Here is a 17,536-nt window from a genome sequence, read left to right on the forward strand (position 1 = left end):
AGGGTGTCCCAGGACCATGGTTCAGTGTCCCGGGGCCACTGCCCAGTGTCTCGGGGCCACGAGGGGTGCCCAGGTCCACGGCCGAGCGTCCCGGGGCCACTGCCCGATGTCCCGGGGCCACCAGCGGTGCCCAGGTCCACCAGCCGGGCCGCGGGGCCGCGGGGCCGCGGGAGCGGGGCGGTCTCCGCCGAGGATCCCTGGGTGCTGCGGCGGCCGGAGTTTGCCGCCGGTCCCCGCCCGCGCGCCCGCCCCGCGCCTCCCGCCCCGCCCCGCCGCGGCTCATTCATGCGGCGGCGCTGGGCGCGGGCGGCGGCTCGGAGCGGCCCCGGCGCGGCGCCTTCCGCCGGGCCTCGGCGCATGTGAGCGGCGGCAGCGGCGGCGGCGGCGGCAGCAGCGGCAGGGCGGCGGCGGATCGGCCATGCGGTGGCCCCGCGGCCCCCGCGGCGCCTGGCGGCTGCTGCCCCGGCGGTCGCTGCTGGCCGCGCTTTTCCTCTTCTCGCTCTCCTCCTCCTTCCTCTACTTCGTCTATGTGGCGCCGGGCATCGGTAAGCGGCGGGCCGAGGCCCGGGGCGGGGGCACGTCGTCTCCCGCTGGAAACGCTGAGTAATCCGGGCCCGGGGTGGCGGGGGGGGCCGCGGCATCCCCGGTGGCCGCTGCCCGGAGAGGGGGGCGGCCCGGGCCCGGCGCGCCCGGCTGCCGGGGCCCGGCGCTGGGCAGCCTCCCGCGGAGCTGGGGAGAGCCGCTGCGGGGGGGGGGGCTTCCCCCGGGTGGAGGGGGGTGCTCGGTGCCCACTCGCGCCCCTCGGGGCGGGCACACGCGGGGGTGCCGGTCCCCGCTGCGTGGAGGGGCCGCGGGAGGTGCCGGCCGCGCTCCCCGCGGGGCTTCCCCGGGCTGGCGGGGCCGAGCGGAGCCGCGTCCAGAGGCGAGCAGGGGGGCAGCGAGCCTGGTTCCTGCCTGCCGGAGAGTTTGTTTTGAAGAAGTGGAGTGTTGTCCAAGTGTTCGTGGTCTAAACTCGCTCTCTGGCGGAAATCCTACTCCTTTTGTCAAGTGGGAAGATGAGAAGTGTGTATTTTAGAAGGAGAGCGTACTCGTGCCTGTCTTCTTTTCCATAGTGTGCTTCACGGGGGACTGGAGTAGCCGTGTGCCAGCTTGGCTAGCACCTAGCGCTGGTGCCAGTGGGGCTGTGCGCCCATCTCCCGTGAGATACGGGAAGACTTGTGCCTCGGAAAGCAGCTGTTGTCTTCATACGGTGTATCTCATTTCTGCAAGGAGCCAAGTCTGGCGGTTTGGCCTTCAACCGAACTTTGGCAACAATTTATTTCTATAAAAACAACCCTTTCAAAGGAAATCTTGCAAATGGGAGTTTCTCCTTGAAATGTCATTGGTGTTGCTCATGCCATTCCTAGCTTGGACATCGCAAGGAGACCTTTGTGTGGTTTTCAGGGTGACTTCTGCAGGTTTTGGGCTTCAGGAGCCTTTCCTGGGGCAAGCAGGGGTTGCTTGGTGTGTGAAGCCCTGCTCATGGGGCTCATGTCCTGAGCACAGCCCGAGTAAGGCTGAGCACCCTGGGCGTCCCTGTGGTGGCCCAGGGCTTTGCTGTCCCCATGGGCAGTCCACCAAGCTCCTGGCTGCTGTCCTGCAGGCTGGCCTCGGAGCTGCCGAGCCGCTCTCTTGCGTCCGTTGGAGGACGGTTTCACACTGGTGCTAACGGGTAGCGCAGCCGCCGTCTGCTCCCTCTACAAACACAGCCTGACTCGTCCTGTTTATGTGCTGCCGTGGGGCTGGGAAGTTGTGTTATCAGATGCATCCTGTAGCCCTTTGCAGGGCAGGCGCAGGAGATGTCCTCTTCAGGAGCTGCAGTTTGACCGTGGACAGGCTTCCCTGGGCCCAGGGGGCATAGCTGTACAGTTACAGAAGGATACTTCTCTTATATATAAGGATGGTTTTGTTTCTTTTTTAGAATTGTCTAATTCATTCTGTGCTGCTACTGTGTGGTCACCAGTCCTAGAGGTGCTGGAGATGCTGTAGGGTATAAAATGCTGTTTAAAACCAGCTCTGTGCCCAGAGGCCTTTCCCTGCGTGGACCTTGGATAACACGGTCACATCCTGCCCTGTGTTCTTGCTGTCTGTGATGCTGGAAGAGGCAGAGAGATGGAGGTGAAGGTGGTCCCTGTTCCTACCCGCCCGTGGATGTCAGTGACGTTCTGAGTCATCTCCCCATCAGGTGACAGAAGATCTGCTTCCTTTTTTTTTTTTTTTTTTTTTTTTTTTCTCCCTCTTTCAGCCAAAAATGTTCTGTCATGAAAACCCAGCCCAGTATTCCTGGGGTGGCTGGGCTTATCCTCCCGGCACTTGGAGGGAGTTTGTTTTTAGGCCAGAGTGGTAAGGAGAAGCTTGGAAGAAAAGTGAGATAAGACACGAGCAGAGCTGGGGATTTTAATAAATCAACTACGTGGTGTGTGATGGAGAGATGCTGGCAGTGGGGTGTGCTGGGTGCCTTTGGCCAGGCCACCGCTGCCTTGTGGGGTAGGCCTGGGCTGGTTTTCTCTGGTCACTGAAGGGACTGAAGAAGCCTCTGCCCTAAAACTGTCCCTTGCAGGATGTGTTGGGGAAGTGGCTGAAGAAGGACTTGCAGCTCATCAGCTAAACCGTGGGCAGAGGAATGATTAATCCATTCCTTGATCGTACCTCAATTAAAAAGAAAAAATCCAAATAAACGGGACCTGAAGCTACAAGCGAGCTTGAACCAGCTGAAGCCTGTGCCTGGAAGGGCTTTCGTCTGCTCCATGCCACAGGCTGCTGGGAAGGGTCTGCTGCAGCAAACCTCTGCTCGTGGGGGTCAGCAACCGGCGGTGCCAGGGCTGGAGCCAGCCTGCCCTGCCTGGGCAGTGTCAGCCCCTCTGGGCGGGAACGGCCCTGCGATGGGATGGCAGTGAGGGTCCGGGCATCCCTGTGGCAGGGTGTGCTGTCACCGTGGCAGAGGGTAGAGCTGGGCCGAGCCTGTCCCTGAGCCCCTTGGTTTGACGGGGGGGAATGAAATTCATTGGCGTTGCTGAGGCTTGTTGTGTTTGAGCAGTTGTACGCCAGTGCCAGGAGAAAACTGGGACAGTTGCACTTCTGGGTGCTGTCTCAGCGCATTGGCGTGGAGCTGGCACGCTTGCTGGCTCCCTTGCTGGCTGGAAAAGCTGGAAAACTGCTCCTGGTGCCCTTTGGGGATGGGGAAGGGGAGCCCAGCTTGGGCTGTGGGTTGCCTACCCAGGGTTGCTTGTTGCCCAGCTGGCAGTTGCGTTTGGCTCCTTGCAAACCAGGTAATGCCATAATGCCAGCGTGCCCTTGGTCTGCTCGAGACGGAAATGCAGGAAGAAATTAATGTTTACTGTCAGCAAATCGCCACGCTTGGTACCCCCAGGGAGCCCAGAGCTTTTGGGACTTATGTTTGCATTGTGTCTTGGTTTATGTGATGCCTGGGATAGCTCCATATTTCTGTCCGTCACCAAGGTTTCCTCCTATGGAACTGAAATTTTCTTGTGGCCTCAAATTTGTGCGGAGTGATCCACTGTAAACAGCCAGTGCCGCCTCCTTCCCAGCGGTCGCATCCAATACCCATGTGTCCTCCCCACACACCACCTTAACAATTTACATCCCTGGGCTCCCACAGCCACCTTGGAAAGTAAATTACCAGGGACCCAGCTGATGGCACAAATACAGCAGCCTCCCCTTTTATTCCATGCTGTTCCCTGGCGCTCGCTCGCTTTTGTCCCTGCCTGGCTGGGGTGATTATGTGGGTCTGTCTCATCGTGGCCATTGTGCGCTGGATGAGGCGGCCGATTGTTCTGCTCTGCGGTGAGCTGGGGCCGAGGCACGGCGGGGCTGGTGGAGATGCAGTGGCTGGAGGCTCCAGGAGATGCTCTTGTATCTGCACAGGTCCCTGCTGCCTGCCAGGGAGGCCCTGCAAGGCAGCAGGTACGAGGTGATGCTTGTGCGGGTGGGGAGGTCGCTTTTGCTCACTGCCTTGCTCGGAGTTCTTGTGAGCAGCGGTAGCAGGGTAAAGGGCTGCGAGACAGACTGCTTTAATTATGTGCTGTCGCACTGGCCTCATCTTTGGAATAAGCAGATTGGCATGGGGTGAACTGTTTTGTCTTGCTCTGGAATCCAGCGTGCACCTTGACAGGTTTTTTTTGCAAGGCGCGTTTCTGGCACTGAGGCTCTTGCCCTTCTGGGACAACCACCCTGCATGCCTTTTCCAGAGAGAATGTGCAGAAATGGGCTTGCCAGAGTTACTCTGTCCATGTCTGGATCCTGGTGTTGGAGCACGGGTCCTCCAAGGAGCTAAGCTACAGTCCCTGAAAAGGTCTTGTCTTGCTGGTTTTGTGCTCTTTTAACAGGGCCTGGGAAATCAAGGGAATTCCTTCCTGCAACTGAAAACAGTAATGCTTTTACAAGCTGCTTGCGCTGCAAGTTGCTGTTTCATCTTGATAACTCTAGCTACAGCAGTAGGAATTTCTCAGACCTTGGACTTGGTCCTTGTGCAGAGGGTGGTTGCTGCATGGCTGGTAGGAGGAAGGTCAGGGGCCTTCCCTGGTGCTTGGGTAGTGGCTCTTGGCTTTTTCCCTTGTTGTGTCTCCAGATGTTGGAGACATTTATTTTATTTTTTTAAACTTTACTTTGCACAGGAGTCTTGTTTGGATCAGGTGTAGGAAAATAATGCAGAGAATTTAAATTATTGGGTGAGAGATTGTTACCTTTGTGAGACAGCTGTAATTCGCTTTGGCTTTACTTCCTCAAAACTTATCAGGAATTGTTCCCGACTGGCCGTACAGGGTATGAGGTAGCAGCATTAGCCCTGAATTACATTTATGGTGCGAGATCTTTGATTTTGATAGGCAGGAGTGCTTTGAAACGCTGTTCCTTCATGCTGCGTTCTGGTGGACAGCAGAGCAGTACTGTGGAGACCAGCAGCTTCCTCTGTACAGCTCGTTTGCTGCTTTGGTCCTTTGCAAGAATATTATATGGCTGAATGTGGCTTATCCAGCATGGTTATTTAATGCACCAACCTGGCAAATATTAGCACAGAGGATTTCAATGGGTGAAAATGGCAAAATATTTCACTACCACTGGCTTGCCCCAGATTGAGGGGACCATGGTACTATGGGAAGTGGTTGAGTTGCCCTTGGTGGTGAGGATCAGAGGAAAAGTGGTGGCTCTGGTCCTGTGAAGGGGGATGGCACTATGGGGACATGGAGCTGGGGCTGGTGAGTCCAGGTGAGGCAAGTGGGGCAGTGGGTAGCTGCTGCTTTTGTCTTCTGTGTAATTCTCAGGGGGATGTCAGCAGGAGGAGCCTGGTTAGACTCAGCAGCTGGCGGAGAGGAAGGCTGAAGGGGGATTGACAGCGTAGAGTCCGGAGCGAGGGGCAGGGGACGCCGGCTGTGGCAGGGTGCTGGTGCCCAGCTCATCCGAGCAGCATGCTGGTGGGCCACGGTGGCCTTGGCTCGGCCAGGCAGAGGCTGGGTTCAGGTGCCCTTTTGAGTTTGCTGGTGGCTTGCTGGGTGACTGGGCACTGCCTGAGCAGGGACAGAAGGTGAAGGTACAGCTTGGAATAATGAAATGAGAATTGTGCTGTTGTAGCCCTGGCTTCCATCTTCTAGGCCTTCCCTCTGCGGTGTAAGGGAGTGTGGTATCTTACTGTGAAACAGAGGCCACGCTGCCCTCCTTCACCCTCCTCTCCCTGAAAGATCAGTATTTCACAACCTAAGGAAGGAACAGCCCGGTTTCACAGCATATCCCACTGAGGTTTTTGCAGTCATTGGATCTGACAGTGACTGGGGGTAGTAAGAAATCCTTGAGCGCTCCTTGATACGAGAACTTGAGCTTAGGATCTCCTGTGCTGCGTGTGGAAGGAGTCTGGTGGCAGCTGTGGGAAGTAGCTCCTTTGGTAGCATCACTTTCTTCCAGCACTGAGTTGCCTAAAAGCACATGCAGGCAGGAGAGCGGCTGCAGTCCAGCTTGCCGAGAGCTGCTCCTGTGCCAATGCATCCAAGGCACTGGTGGTGCAGAGCATTGGTTGGAGACCACCTTTTGGTCAAGGCTAACAAATGACAAGGTTTCTTTGAGGGCAGGTGAATTACTAGGTTTTTCTTTGCCTGTAAGCACCCGTGTTGTCTGTCAGGCACATCTGGTTTGGGTTATTTTGCTGGTGGCTCGCTGGGTGTTGCAACTGCAGAGAGTATGTGAAGAGTTCATGCTTCATCCATCTATCTCTGGAGGTCTGGCTTGTGGAAGCTGATCAGCAGCCACAAAAGCTTCCATGTACTGGCTCATTCCTGCAAATTAAATGCTTCAAAACTTCAGTGATCTGCAGCAGACCAAACCTTAAAGCAAAACTATCAGTGCTGTCAGCCTAGACTTCCAGGAGACCTGATCTTCATGGGATTGGGAAGCTGTGGAAGGCCAGGGCTTCACCAGGCGCTTGGTCACTTCAGGTGGTTGCTGGCTCTGGTGAAGATAAGGGCTCTGACACTGCTGCTCTGTTTCCTAAGCTGATTGTCTGCCTCTTTTCCAGGTGGACTCATTAATTGCATTAACTCAGGCAGCATCTGCTCTGCAGGGTACGATGAACACCCTGGGGACCACTGCAGGGAATGGAGATGAGCAATGTGGAGAGCTGTATGTTTGCACTTGTTCCTATTTGAATGCTGTTAACTGTTGGTGGATTTTAATATCCAAGCAGTGCATGGAGTCTTTAAATGCTTAATTTTATTGAAAATTCTGGGGAACCTCACAAGGGTGGCACGCGTGACCCTCAGCCAGTGGTGCTGGCTGGGGCTGATGTGCTGTCGGCTGTGTAAGGCTCTGCAGGGCCCTGTGCTCTGCCTGTGACAGCACTAAGGGATAAATTGTCTGAAAGAGAAACTAATACACAGCTATACAGAGTGAGAAAATCTTTCCTGAACAGCTTTATTTTTAAAGCATCATTGTTACAATAAAAGGTGTGTTTACTTTGACAAAACCTTTGCTGGGTTATTTTAGTAAAGTTTATTTTCATGTTGGCTTTTCCTTCTCCTTTGCACTTGGACTGTTCTGACCATGGTTTTATCTGACAGCATTTTGAACACTTGGTGTGTTAGGATGGTTAACGTGCGTTTGAAGGTTTTCTAACACCTGCTCTAAATACTGTGGGTATTAGTCCTATTTTGAGAGATGGAGCAGAAAATGTGTAGTGGACTGTGCTGCTGAAATGCAAAAAAACCCCAAATCAAAAATTTTTGAGAGGTATTTCGGGTGTGTTTTTTGGAGAACATGAAACTGAGACCATTAAAAACACCAGGGCTTTTAGCATTACTCCAGAGCTGCTATTTTGAAAGGAAAGGTAGATCAAAAAGCTGATGTCAGTACCTGGCAGGAAAACTGCTCCTGGCCATTCTCATCTGCTACTTGGAAGGGTCCCAGGGGTGATGAAGGGACAACATGTGTAACCCCCGTCCTGGTGGGAAGTGTCCTCGTGGGTGCAGCTATGGTGTGGAGTGTGACAGGTAGGGCAGTGATGCCCTTTTTCCATTACAAAAGGAATTTTGTGAGCTGGCTGGTCTTGCTCAAACTGAAAGTGAAGGAGCAGGCTGTTGTGCCCAGGAGGCAGGCAGGTTTGGGGGATCCGTTGTGCTCTGTAGTGACTGTATTTTGTATAAAGCCACAAGCTTTAGTTCACCTTACTTGACACCTTATTTTTCCAAGGCATGTAAATATTTCTTCAGGGGTGCAAGAAGCTCAGTTTGATCTCCTACCTCACTCCTGGCTACACGAGGGAGGCGAAGGGGGGTTAGTGCTTGCTTGGACTAGGCTTTAGCTGAAAGCACGTGGCCACATTGCGTATAACTTCGTAAAGCTCATTTTTCTAGGTTTTTGGTTTTGAGGTGTGAAACCAATGCGCCCTTCCCTTTGCAAGCTTGTGGTTGTGTGTGGCATCCCCAGGCTGGCACAAGCCCCTCCAGAGCCCTTACCCCACATGTGGGTCTCGTCCCGGGGCCCCTCTGAAGAGCTGTCAGGGCGCTGGCCAGCCTCCCTTGCAGCAGAGGGGACCCCAGCCAGGGTATCCATCCCTGTCCCCCTGTCTCTTGCTGTAGGGAAGAGGCTGCTTCCAGCGGATGTGGGTTCAAATAGCACCATGGGCTTTTTCCCTGGGTTGTACCTCAGTTTCCCTGCTTGGTGGGAGCTTGCTGTGTTAGAAAACAGCTCTTTTCCTGCCCTGATGAGCGGGCGCGTGTCTGTGCGATGCTTTCTTGGGCTGCATGCTCCAAGCCTGCTGCGTGTGGGATGGTGCCTGCAAAGCTGTTCCCTCCCTGTGCCTTTCTAATCTGAAAGGTAAAGGTTGGGAAATATTTCTGTATGGAGGATGCTGCTGCACACGTAATGGAAGAAAGCAAATACAGGCAACAAGCCCTGTCGCACAGCTGCAGGTTGCACTATGGTATAAGCAGTCTTCAGCTAGTGTTTGTTTGCATATCTAGGGAGTTTTATGGCAAAATAATTGATTGGTTTTACTTGAATGCTATCGCCATACAAACAATCAGAGGAACCTCTTGAATCCTGGCACTGTGTTAGCCACCTCCTCTGCTTTGGAAAGGCTGGGGACCAAGCTGGGCTGAAACCTTAAATATGCTGATACGCTGCCAAAAGGCTCCTGTGCAGGAATCAGAGGGTTACCCTGCAATGAGGAGGACAAGCTGGCGGAGATCTGTGTGATGCCTGTGATAGGGGAGCATGTGCTCTTAATTTATGGTGTCTCCCCTCAGCAGCAGGTTGGGAGAGGCTGTCTTGAGCAAGGATTTTGGATGGAAAGTGGTGAAGAGGCTACGTGAATGCTAATGTTTATAAAGTGCCTCTAAAAAAAAAATATGTACAAAGCAAAAAGAATAAAAGAGGAAAGCAAACACTGCAGTGCACCAGTCAAGTGCGAACTGATTTTTTTTTTTTTTTTTTTTTTTCCCCTCACCTACCTGGCAGGAGAAGGAAAGCATTTCAGTCCCTCTTGTGCCCTCTGCGTCAGTGGGCACGCTGGCAGGAGGCTGCAGGCTGTGGTGCAGGAACCTTGGGTGCGTTGTGCAACGGCTGCTCTTGCTAAAATACCCAGGAGCGTGGCCAGGGCTCTGCTGGGGCAGGGCTGGGGGGCTGCGTGGGCTGGGAAGCAAAGGGGAAGCTGCTGGCAGTCGGCAAGTGATGCACAGACCACAGGTAAGCAGACTGGCTGAAATGGCTGTATTCCACGGCAGGAATGCCCAGAGCTGTGGTAGCTTGAAACTTGGGCCACGCCCAAGGCCTCTGGTGTTTTCTGCACTAGGGCTGCAGCGATCTGCTTCGAGGGAGAAAATAGTGGATATTAAGTTCCTATCAGCAAACATGGGATTCTCTTGGAGCTGGGGACCCCACGGAGGGGCACAGGGTGGCCCCTGGCCGCAGCAGCCCTGCGAGCACAGCAGCTCCCCAGGAGTGTGAAATGCTTGCACACATGCAGCTTGCTCTTACTCTGCAGTCATATTTTTTTTCCCCTCAGTGTTTTTCCAACTCATGTCTTGCTGCCAGAGTCCATATTAATAATGCATGACTTTTTTTTTTTTATGGTGCTTCCTTCCCAGCGTCCCTTTCAGCTGCTGAGTCAGAGAAGATTGTTATAGCAGCAACCTCTGAAGTGGTGAAATGCCCCTGCAATGCTCAACTGCTGTCATTTATCATCCCGGCTCCTCTGCGGGCAGCCCTTTCCCTTGCCCGGCTCTGGGTGAGGATACCAGTGCCAAAAGGCTGATTCCTGCTATGCCAGCTGGTGACTGGTGAGATCTGCTCTGCTGAGCCTTCCTGGCTAGTATTTGATTAAAGCAGATATCACCTCTGTTGGCTGCTTTTTTTGGTTTTGAAATCCTGTGAAGATTTTTTTTCCTCATCTGCCTGAGACTGTGCTTTGGGATTGTGCCAAGACCTTTTTTTTTTCTCCTTACTAATTCTTAAATCAATTTTTTTCATCCTCCCTTCACTCCCAACCCCCCCCCTCGTCTGTGCCTGGGCTTTTTAAGGTAATTGAGATTACAGAAGCCACATAACGTGTTAACATGGTTAAATTAACTTAAAATCCTTCCAGTGACTGTTGAAATGTGCCTGGCTGCTGCAGGAAGTCTTGAAGCTGCTAATTCAGCACGAAGCAGAGATTTGCAGGGCTCCTGCCTCTGGGCTGGGATCAGCTCCCAGGGGGGGTCACCTTCCTGCAGAGCTGGTCCCCACCTGCAGGGTCCAAAACCCAGAGGGAAATGGGGACCAGTAGTGCTTTTCAGGGAATTTGTCTTCTAGTGACTCAAATACTAAATATACTGTAATCTCGGGAGCGGATCTCTCCTGTCCCACATCCTAGTGTGATTTTCTGTTTGGGTGGAAACGGCTGCAGGGGGGATTGCTGGTGGGGAGTGGGGTCATGCTGACTTCTGCCCCAGGCTGGGAAAGAGCATCCTCGGGGCTGGGAAACAGCATCCTCATAGTCTTCCCCGACTCAGTATTCTGCCTCTGCACTTTGAAAGACTCACCTTATAGAGTTATCCCAGAGCCAAGCAGAAGAGAAGCGGGGCTCGCCTGGGAAGGAGGGTTTCTTTTTGCCAGACTTCCCAAACGGCCCTGTTCTGCTGTGTCCCACTGTTGGGGATGGCACCAGCGTGTGTGCACCCACGCTGGCGTCTGTGCTGGGAAGTGCAGAGGAGTGGAGCGTGGCAGCCTGGGACCCGGAGGGAAGTGGTGCAGTTCTTCCTTGTCACAGCCGGCGAGAGCTGACCAGAGCAGCCAGACAGCGATGCCGCCCTTGGGAGCGGGGTGTGCGTGCGAGGGACCCTGGCTGCACACTTCCATCTTGCCCCGAGCCAGGCTCTTGCCTGTCCAGCAGCAGGGACAGTTGCCCTTGTCGTGGCGTGCTTCCCACTTGGCACCCAGGCCTTCCTGCCAAGACTCTACAAATGCTGTGCTACTGATTCATTCCTGCCGAGGAAGGGGAAACATGACCGATGTGGTATGAAATGCCCACAAAGCTGCAGCACATCCTTTTTCTGTGCCGCAGCCTGGCTCCCTCGCTCAGGGTCAATGATTTCTCTTGCTGTGCGTTTTTTGAGGGCTTTGCTGGCTGTCAGGTGCCCGCTGCCCTGGCTGCAGGGCGAGCCCGGAGGGACCCTCCCTGTGCCCTCCAACAGGGAGGGGGCAAGCTCTTTCTGTGGGTGGCTTTTGCATGTTACAGGGGGAAGCTTTGCAGAAGGATCCCACGAACTTGTGTACCTTGAATCTGTATGGGCTTGCTGTGGTGGTGGTGGCCAGTGGTGTGCCTTCTTGCTGCCCCAGTGCTTCTGCCTGCCTGAGCCAAGCCCTTGAGGGGCACCTTCACGCAGCAGGCAGCCCTGCTTGCCTGGCAGCGAAATGCAATGCCACCCACAACTAGTGAGACGAGTGACTTGCTTCTCAGCTAACAAGATTTAGGTGGATTATGCTATGTATTTAATCAAGGGCTAAGCTCATTGCCTTATTTGAAATGGATCAAAGCCCTTGAAAATGCCGGCCTGGAGTCCAGCTACTGAATGAGAATATTCAACTGTGTTTCTGTGCGGCAGGGCTTGCTTTCGAAGAAGCTGGGTAGTTCAGCAGGCAGGTTTCAGACCGTAGCAGTGCCCAAATGCAAAACCAGATGGGAAAAGTCTGAAGCGATGGGGAGGTAGGAGCATGCAAATGTTGTTAGTCATTCAGCATCCCAGAGGATTTGGGGGGAAAAAGGCTTCCTTTTCTAGCTTTCTCTTTGAAACCATGTTTTCAGATATATAAAGCTCCATGCTGGCCGGTAAGGGAGATGCTCTGGTATTTGGCAGTCAGGCTTTCACCTTCTAGAAAAGCAGCTGTGACTTTTGTGTGAGCTTGTATGGCTCTGCAGATTCTCCAGTCCTTTCACAGGGAGCCCTGCACACCCCTGCAGTAGCCACCAGCTGCGTTGGAGCTCGCAAGGGTCTCCTCTCCCCTTGTCCTGGTCCCCACAGCAGCATTGCCCTGGGACCCTGTGGGACTTCGGCTGTGGCAGCAGAGGTGCTCGTGCTGGTTGCAGAGGAATAAAGCAGACAATGCTCCTTGCCGCTCTTTTAGCGTAGAGGCACTTGCTCCTTGCACTGTGTGGTGGGAGCCTGTGTCTTGTATCAGGAGCAGCTCTCCCCATTTCCCAGGGTAGCAGGTTGCTGGCCATGGGGCTCCCACTCAGCTCGGCATGGGCAGGAGCTGCCCTGCCTGCAGCTTGTCCCAGCACAGAGCAAAGGGGTGCCTGGCCCCTGCCTGCACCCCGGCCTGGCCCAAGGAGTGGTGCACGGGGCGGGAGGGAGCAGCAGACCTGTGTGCAAGTTTGCTTCTGCGTGTGTGCTGAGGTGGGCAGAAGGAAGTGTTGCTATAAGCAGATATTGAGGCCAGTTTAAAATGACCTTCCAGTGAAGAGCGGTTGGACTTGCCAGGGTGTGCCTGGAGTGAAAGGGCAGGGGCATCCAAGGTGCATGGCTAGCTCTTTCTTGCAAGATAAGGGTTTTTTGCCATGAGAGGTGTGTTGGTGCTTGCAGGTGCCCTGTCCCCATGCCCACGGTCAGCATGCTGCGAGCACACCCTGTGCTGCTTCACCTGCATGCCGTGAGCTGTCCCAACTTAGCTGAGCAAGCTGTTGAAAACACGCCAGCGGTTCAAATCACCTTTCCTCTTTCTTAAAAAGAGAAGTTTATTCCAGTAACCACCTTCCATCTCGCTGCCATTTGACATAAGGAGGGCAGCTGCAGCTCACAGCTCTTCCGCTCCGTGAATGTGATTGTCGGCGTTGCCTGCAGAACAGAAAATACCCCAACCAAATGGCTTGTCTGGAGGAGTCTGTGCTGGAGGTGACTTCTGCTTTGAGGTGAACCAACCTGTGCAGTTCTCACGCAGCAGCAGGTGCTGGTGCTCCCCACAGTGTCGCTGCTCCTTCCCCCTTGCTTAAAGCAGAGTTGGGGCTTTGTAAACTTCTCTCCCCTCTGATTCTTGGACCTCCTCGTGTTTTTGCCTCGCTGTATGATGCAGCAAAGATAATGTTGGAGTAAATACAGGGAGATAAATTCAGCTGTGTCCCACCTGTGCCACAGGCATGGAGTCGCCAGCTGTCCCATCTCTCCTGGACATTGGCCTGAGCCTTTGTGCGAGGCTGGCGAGCTTCTTGTGTGGCTGACAGGTGGGTGCAGAGTGTTCCTGTGTTTCATTTATTACTAATCAAACCTGCAGACGAGGCTTTGCCTCAGTTCTCCTCCAGCCCAAACCCATTGTGCATCTTCCTGCCCTAACTTGCATTTGTAATTACAGGAAAGGATTGGTCAAGCATCCTTCTGTGTTTCAGAGGCCTTAGCAGGCTTGCTGGCTTGCAGTCATCCTGTCAGCGCTGGCTTCCTGGTGTCTTGTGTTATATCAAAGGGTCTTAAGGTTTCTAGGCTGCAGCGGTGGGGTGTCTGCTGGTACCTGGCCCTGTTCAGCAGCTCCAGGGCTGTTTGTTCTGTGCAGAGTTGGGAAGAGTCATAGGGTGGGAGCAGATGAAGGGAGCTTGCTGGGAAGGCCGCCCAGCTTCAGGGTGCTCTAGTTTAACCCTGCTTTCACCTAATTAAAAAAGAAAAAACGCCAGTCAACATAGTAATTGTCTCATTTGCTGCTGCGCTGCAGAAAGCTGATAGCAAAGCGGGGCTCGCAGTGGGTGCTGACACCAACCCTTTCCCCCCATGCTGCCCTCCCCCAGCTGCCGTCCCCTGCTCAGCCTCGGGCTGCAGCTGTGATGTCCCTGGGCTCTGCCGAGGACACAGGAGATTCCTGGTTGCGGCCAGGGCTCTCGGTGTCACTTACGTTTGATGGGTACCAAAACCCCACGGGTGGAAGTTTCCACATGAGGCTTGTGTCCTTCTATCCTTGTGTATCAGTGGGCTTCTGGAGTTGGGGTTGGGGGGGTGTGTCCCCTGCCAGCTCGGTTCCCAAGCCTGCAAAAGCGCTAAAAACCAGCTTTGATGGAAGAGGACTCTGCTACAGTCAGGGAAAGGCTGTACTTGCAGAATAGCAACCTCTATTAAATTTCTCTGCTGTCTCCCACCTTTGTATGTGGGGCACTGCATCTGCACCTATCTCAGGAGTGGGTCAAAAATCCCCAAATTGCAGGGTGCTGCTGAAGAGCACTGCCAAGGGCTTGGCTGTGTGGAGGATGGGGGGAGCAGAGGAGGATGGTGTTTAGCAGTAATTCCTTGGAGAAGCAAACGGGACATGGACAAATGGTGTATCTAGAGTGGATAAACTGGTGTAATATAAAATCTCATTATCCATGTGAAGGGGAAGGCTGGTGCCTTGGTGAGGAGGAGGGTGGGCTGGTGCTATGCTTGGTGGGTTGGAGGGGCCGGTGTGGGCAGAGTCTGTGGGATGCCAGCCATGATCAGCTCCTTCCCTGTGGCCTCGGGGCTGCCTTGGCCTGGAGGAGTCCTGACCAGCTGCTTCACTGTGCCCTCCCAAACCTGGGAGTGTCTGCAGTAGTCAACCCTGCCTGTCTGAGGTGAGAGGATATTTGCAGAGGGAGAGAAGAAGGTTGTTAAGCCCTTGATGAAGCTGCCTTTGCTTCCAGCTGTCCTGTGTGGAGTCTGCCTGTGCCTGCCGAGGTGATGCCTGTGCCTGGCCCCGAGACCGCTATGGAGCTGTTCTGGTGCATCTTTGAGATGTACATTGAGATACGTTGTGTTTTGGTACGTTTTTTTAGGATGCAAAGGAAACATCCCATCCCCAAGACTTCAGAGCACACTTGATGCACTTGCAAGTTTAACTTCCCAGTAGTGACTTAGTAGCTAGCGGGAATGAGGGCCAGGAAGACTCTTAAATGGGAGCTGGGTGCGAGAGGGAACAGAAATTGGAAGCTGGTACCTCTGGGCTCTGTGTATGGTCACAGGGAGTTGCTTGGGTAAGGGGCAGGGCAGGGAAGCCCATGACAGGATCACCACAGCTTCAGGTGAGTGCAGGGGCTTCCCCCTCAGTGTCTGAGACTGAAAGCCCAGGGCAGGCAGATGCCATAGGGACTGGCACTGCCTCAGTGCAGGGGGTGGCCAGGGTTTGCATTTAGTTGTCATATTTCTGAGCCATCCCACCCTCCTTCCCCATTTGCAGGCTGAGCATCCCCTTCAGCTGTGGTGTCTCTCCACTGGGATTTGGTCATGCAGGAGGGTGCCAGCATGCTCCCAGCTTTTCCGGAGCCCACCCTTGTGCTGCAGTGACAAAGCACCAACCTGCTCCCCAGCTCTCACTCTGTCTTGCTCTTGCCCACCCGAGTCCTGTGTGCAGGCTGTGGTAGGGGCTGGAGCAGCCTCTGGGTGCTGTGTGCCCACTCCAGCCCCTGTGGATGGGCTATCGGAGCCACTGCGTCCAAACCCAGCTCCTGAACCGAAACCGAGGGACATGCCCACCTCTTAGAAATTAATTCACCTCCTCGTTGGCCAAGTGCCACCTCCTTATCCCAAGGAGTTTGTGCAGTCGGCAAGCTGGGGCAGTGCAGCCGAGCAGGGGAGACGTGTCCCACGCGGGGCTGGGGAGGGCTGCTCAACCCAGGGAGTGCTGGCCTCCCATTCTCAGCGTGTTTATCTTTTCCAAGGTAGCCGGATGTCTGACTCCTGTTTGCAGAGCTTGACTCTTGGGCACAGGCAGGCTGGAATTGATTAGGCTTTTTTTTTCCTACCCCCTGCCCTGTTGCTCATATCATTGAGCGAGTGGTCAGATCCTTTGGTAAACACACAACTCTCTTTAAGAAACTTCAGCTGCGTGGGAGTGGGATGAAGGGAGGGGGTGTTTGCTGTTCCCTGGTATGCCCCCACATGTGCTTGTCCTTCTTCACAGCTGCAAGGAGGGGTGATATGGAAGAACTTTGGCTTGGAAGTCTCCAAGGAATTGCAGAGCCACCATGTAGATGAGGGCTGGTGGCTCGGGGCAGGAGAAGGCAGCAACAGCTGCCTTCTGCCTGCACTGGGACAGGCAGGGCACCACGTGCCCCGTGCTGCTGGGAGGCTGTGAGTAGCCAGGCTCGGTGCCTGGAGCCCTGCAACCTGCTCACAGGCAACCGGTATTGCTGAACTTGTGTTGAGTTTTTCCCCTGTTTGTATAAACCCAACAAAACCTGGTGGGATGGGAGTCTGGAGGCCACCAACTTCCTGTCACTTGCAGTCAGCGATGTCCCCATCACCCCATGGTGGATCCTGAACCCTGGTTACAGCTTCAGCCTGCGGACGCTCTTATCCCTGAGCCTGAGCTCGCTCACTTAATAGCCTTGTTTCTGCTTATCTAGGATTAATATGTAACTTAATGGTAGTGCATTAGGCACAATTCTGCAAGTGGGGTGCTTGTGGTAAAGGGCGGTGTGAATCTGGTTTCTGATGCCAGGGCACTTTATTCCCCCCTTCCTATGATAAGGTTTAGGGTTTTCTTATGCCTGGCGCCAGGACGGCAGCGCTGTTAGTAAATGTTTGCCATGGCTGGGCAGGAGGGACGAGTCAGCAGAGGGAGGGAGAGGAGGGTGATCCTGGGGGGAAGCCACAGGGCATGGCACATCCCTGCCCTGCTCTCCTGGGAGAGGGGGCTGGCATGTGCCGAGCCCCGGCGTCTGGTCCCAAGGTGCATGGCAGAGGTCTGCGGTGTGGGGTGATGGAGTGACGGGTTTTTCCATTTTCCCCTCTTCAAGGCATCCCAAACAGGCTCTCGTGCCATTGCTTTCCTGCTGACGCACAGGAAGGCATCATGCAGGCTGTGATTTGATGTGTAGTCTCTTAGTTAAGTGCTAAATAAGTTCATAGATAGAGGGATGAATTATTTCCAATGAAGTCATTCCCTACTCTGATAATGGAATTGGTTAATGTATTTACAGCAGCTGTATTACCAGTTTGCTTGTCAGGTGGAAGAAAACCATATAAAAAATGTTAAGTATTTCAAGGCTACATAGCTAATAAATATCTTAGGACGTCAGAGTTCTTACAAAATCCCATAGGTAATGGTCTGTGTGTTGGAACTTCAAAGTTGCATCCTCTCTCTGATAGCTTTTTTTTTTTTTGTTCTGTAAAAACACAGCAGCTGTACTGACTGTTTGCAGTACAGTCTTTAATTATTGCAGACAAGAACAACTGTGTAATCTTACTGTGGAGGCCAAGCTGCTGTGGATCTTGATGGCACTGTATGGTGAAAGTAGCCTTGGCAGAGAGCTCCAGGCTGCTGCCTTTTAAAATCTCTGACAACAATAATCCCACGTGATTGAAGAATTTCAGCTTGGAGAATTTTTTTAGGAGTTGAAAGGGCTGACGCGCTCTTCAGCGGACGAGCCAGGCTGATGCATAGTGTGGAGGTGGGGCTGTGGCAGTGCTCCTTCCCTGGCTGCTGAAAGGGCTGGTTTCCCAGGACCTGGCAAAGTATGGAAAAGAGACCACAACAGGGACAGTCTTGGGGTATTGCTACAGAAGGATCGCTCCTTAGATGCAGGCTT

The 17,536-nt window shown here is 54.0% G+C and overlaps 1 protein-coding gene across 2 annotated transcripts in view; it reads left to right on the forward strand.

Moving 5' to 3' along the window:
• Nucleotides 1-358: 358 nt before the first annotated feature.
• B4GALT5 (beta-1,4-galactosyltransferase 5) overlaps nucleotides 359-17,536 on the forward strand; it is a 39,511-nt gene continuing 22,333 nt past the window's right edge. Inside the window, exon 1 of one of the 2 annotated variants that reach the window (XM_074843298.1) lies at nucleotides 359-545. In XM_074843298.1, coding sequence (XP_074699399.1) covers nucleotides 419-545 — 127 coding nt within the window. In that variant the 5' untranslated portion in view covers nucleotides 359-418. Of the gene's footprint in view, nucleotides 546-3,900; nucleotides 3,964-17,536 lie in introns of those variants that run through there. The other variant, XM_074843299.1, reaches the window with a different exon arrangement.

The sequence above is a fragment of the Strix aluco genome, chromosome 17 (assembly GCF_031877795.1).
Source record: "Strix aluco isolate bStrAlu1 chromosome 17, bStrAlu1.hap1, whole genome shotgun sequence".
In the NCBI taxonomy this organism is placed as follows: Eukaryota; Metazoa; Chordata; class Aves; order Strigiformes; family Strigidae; genus Strix; species Strix aluco.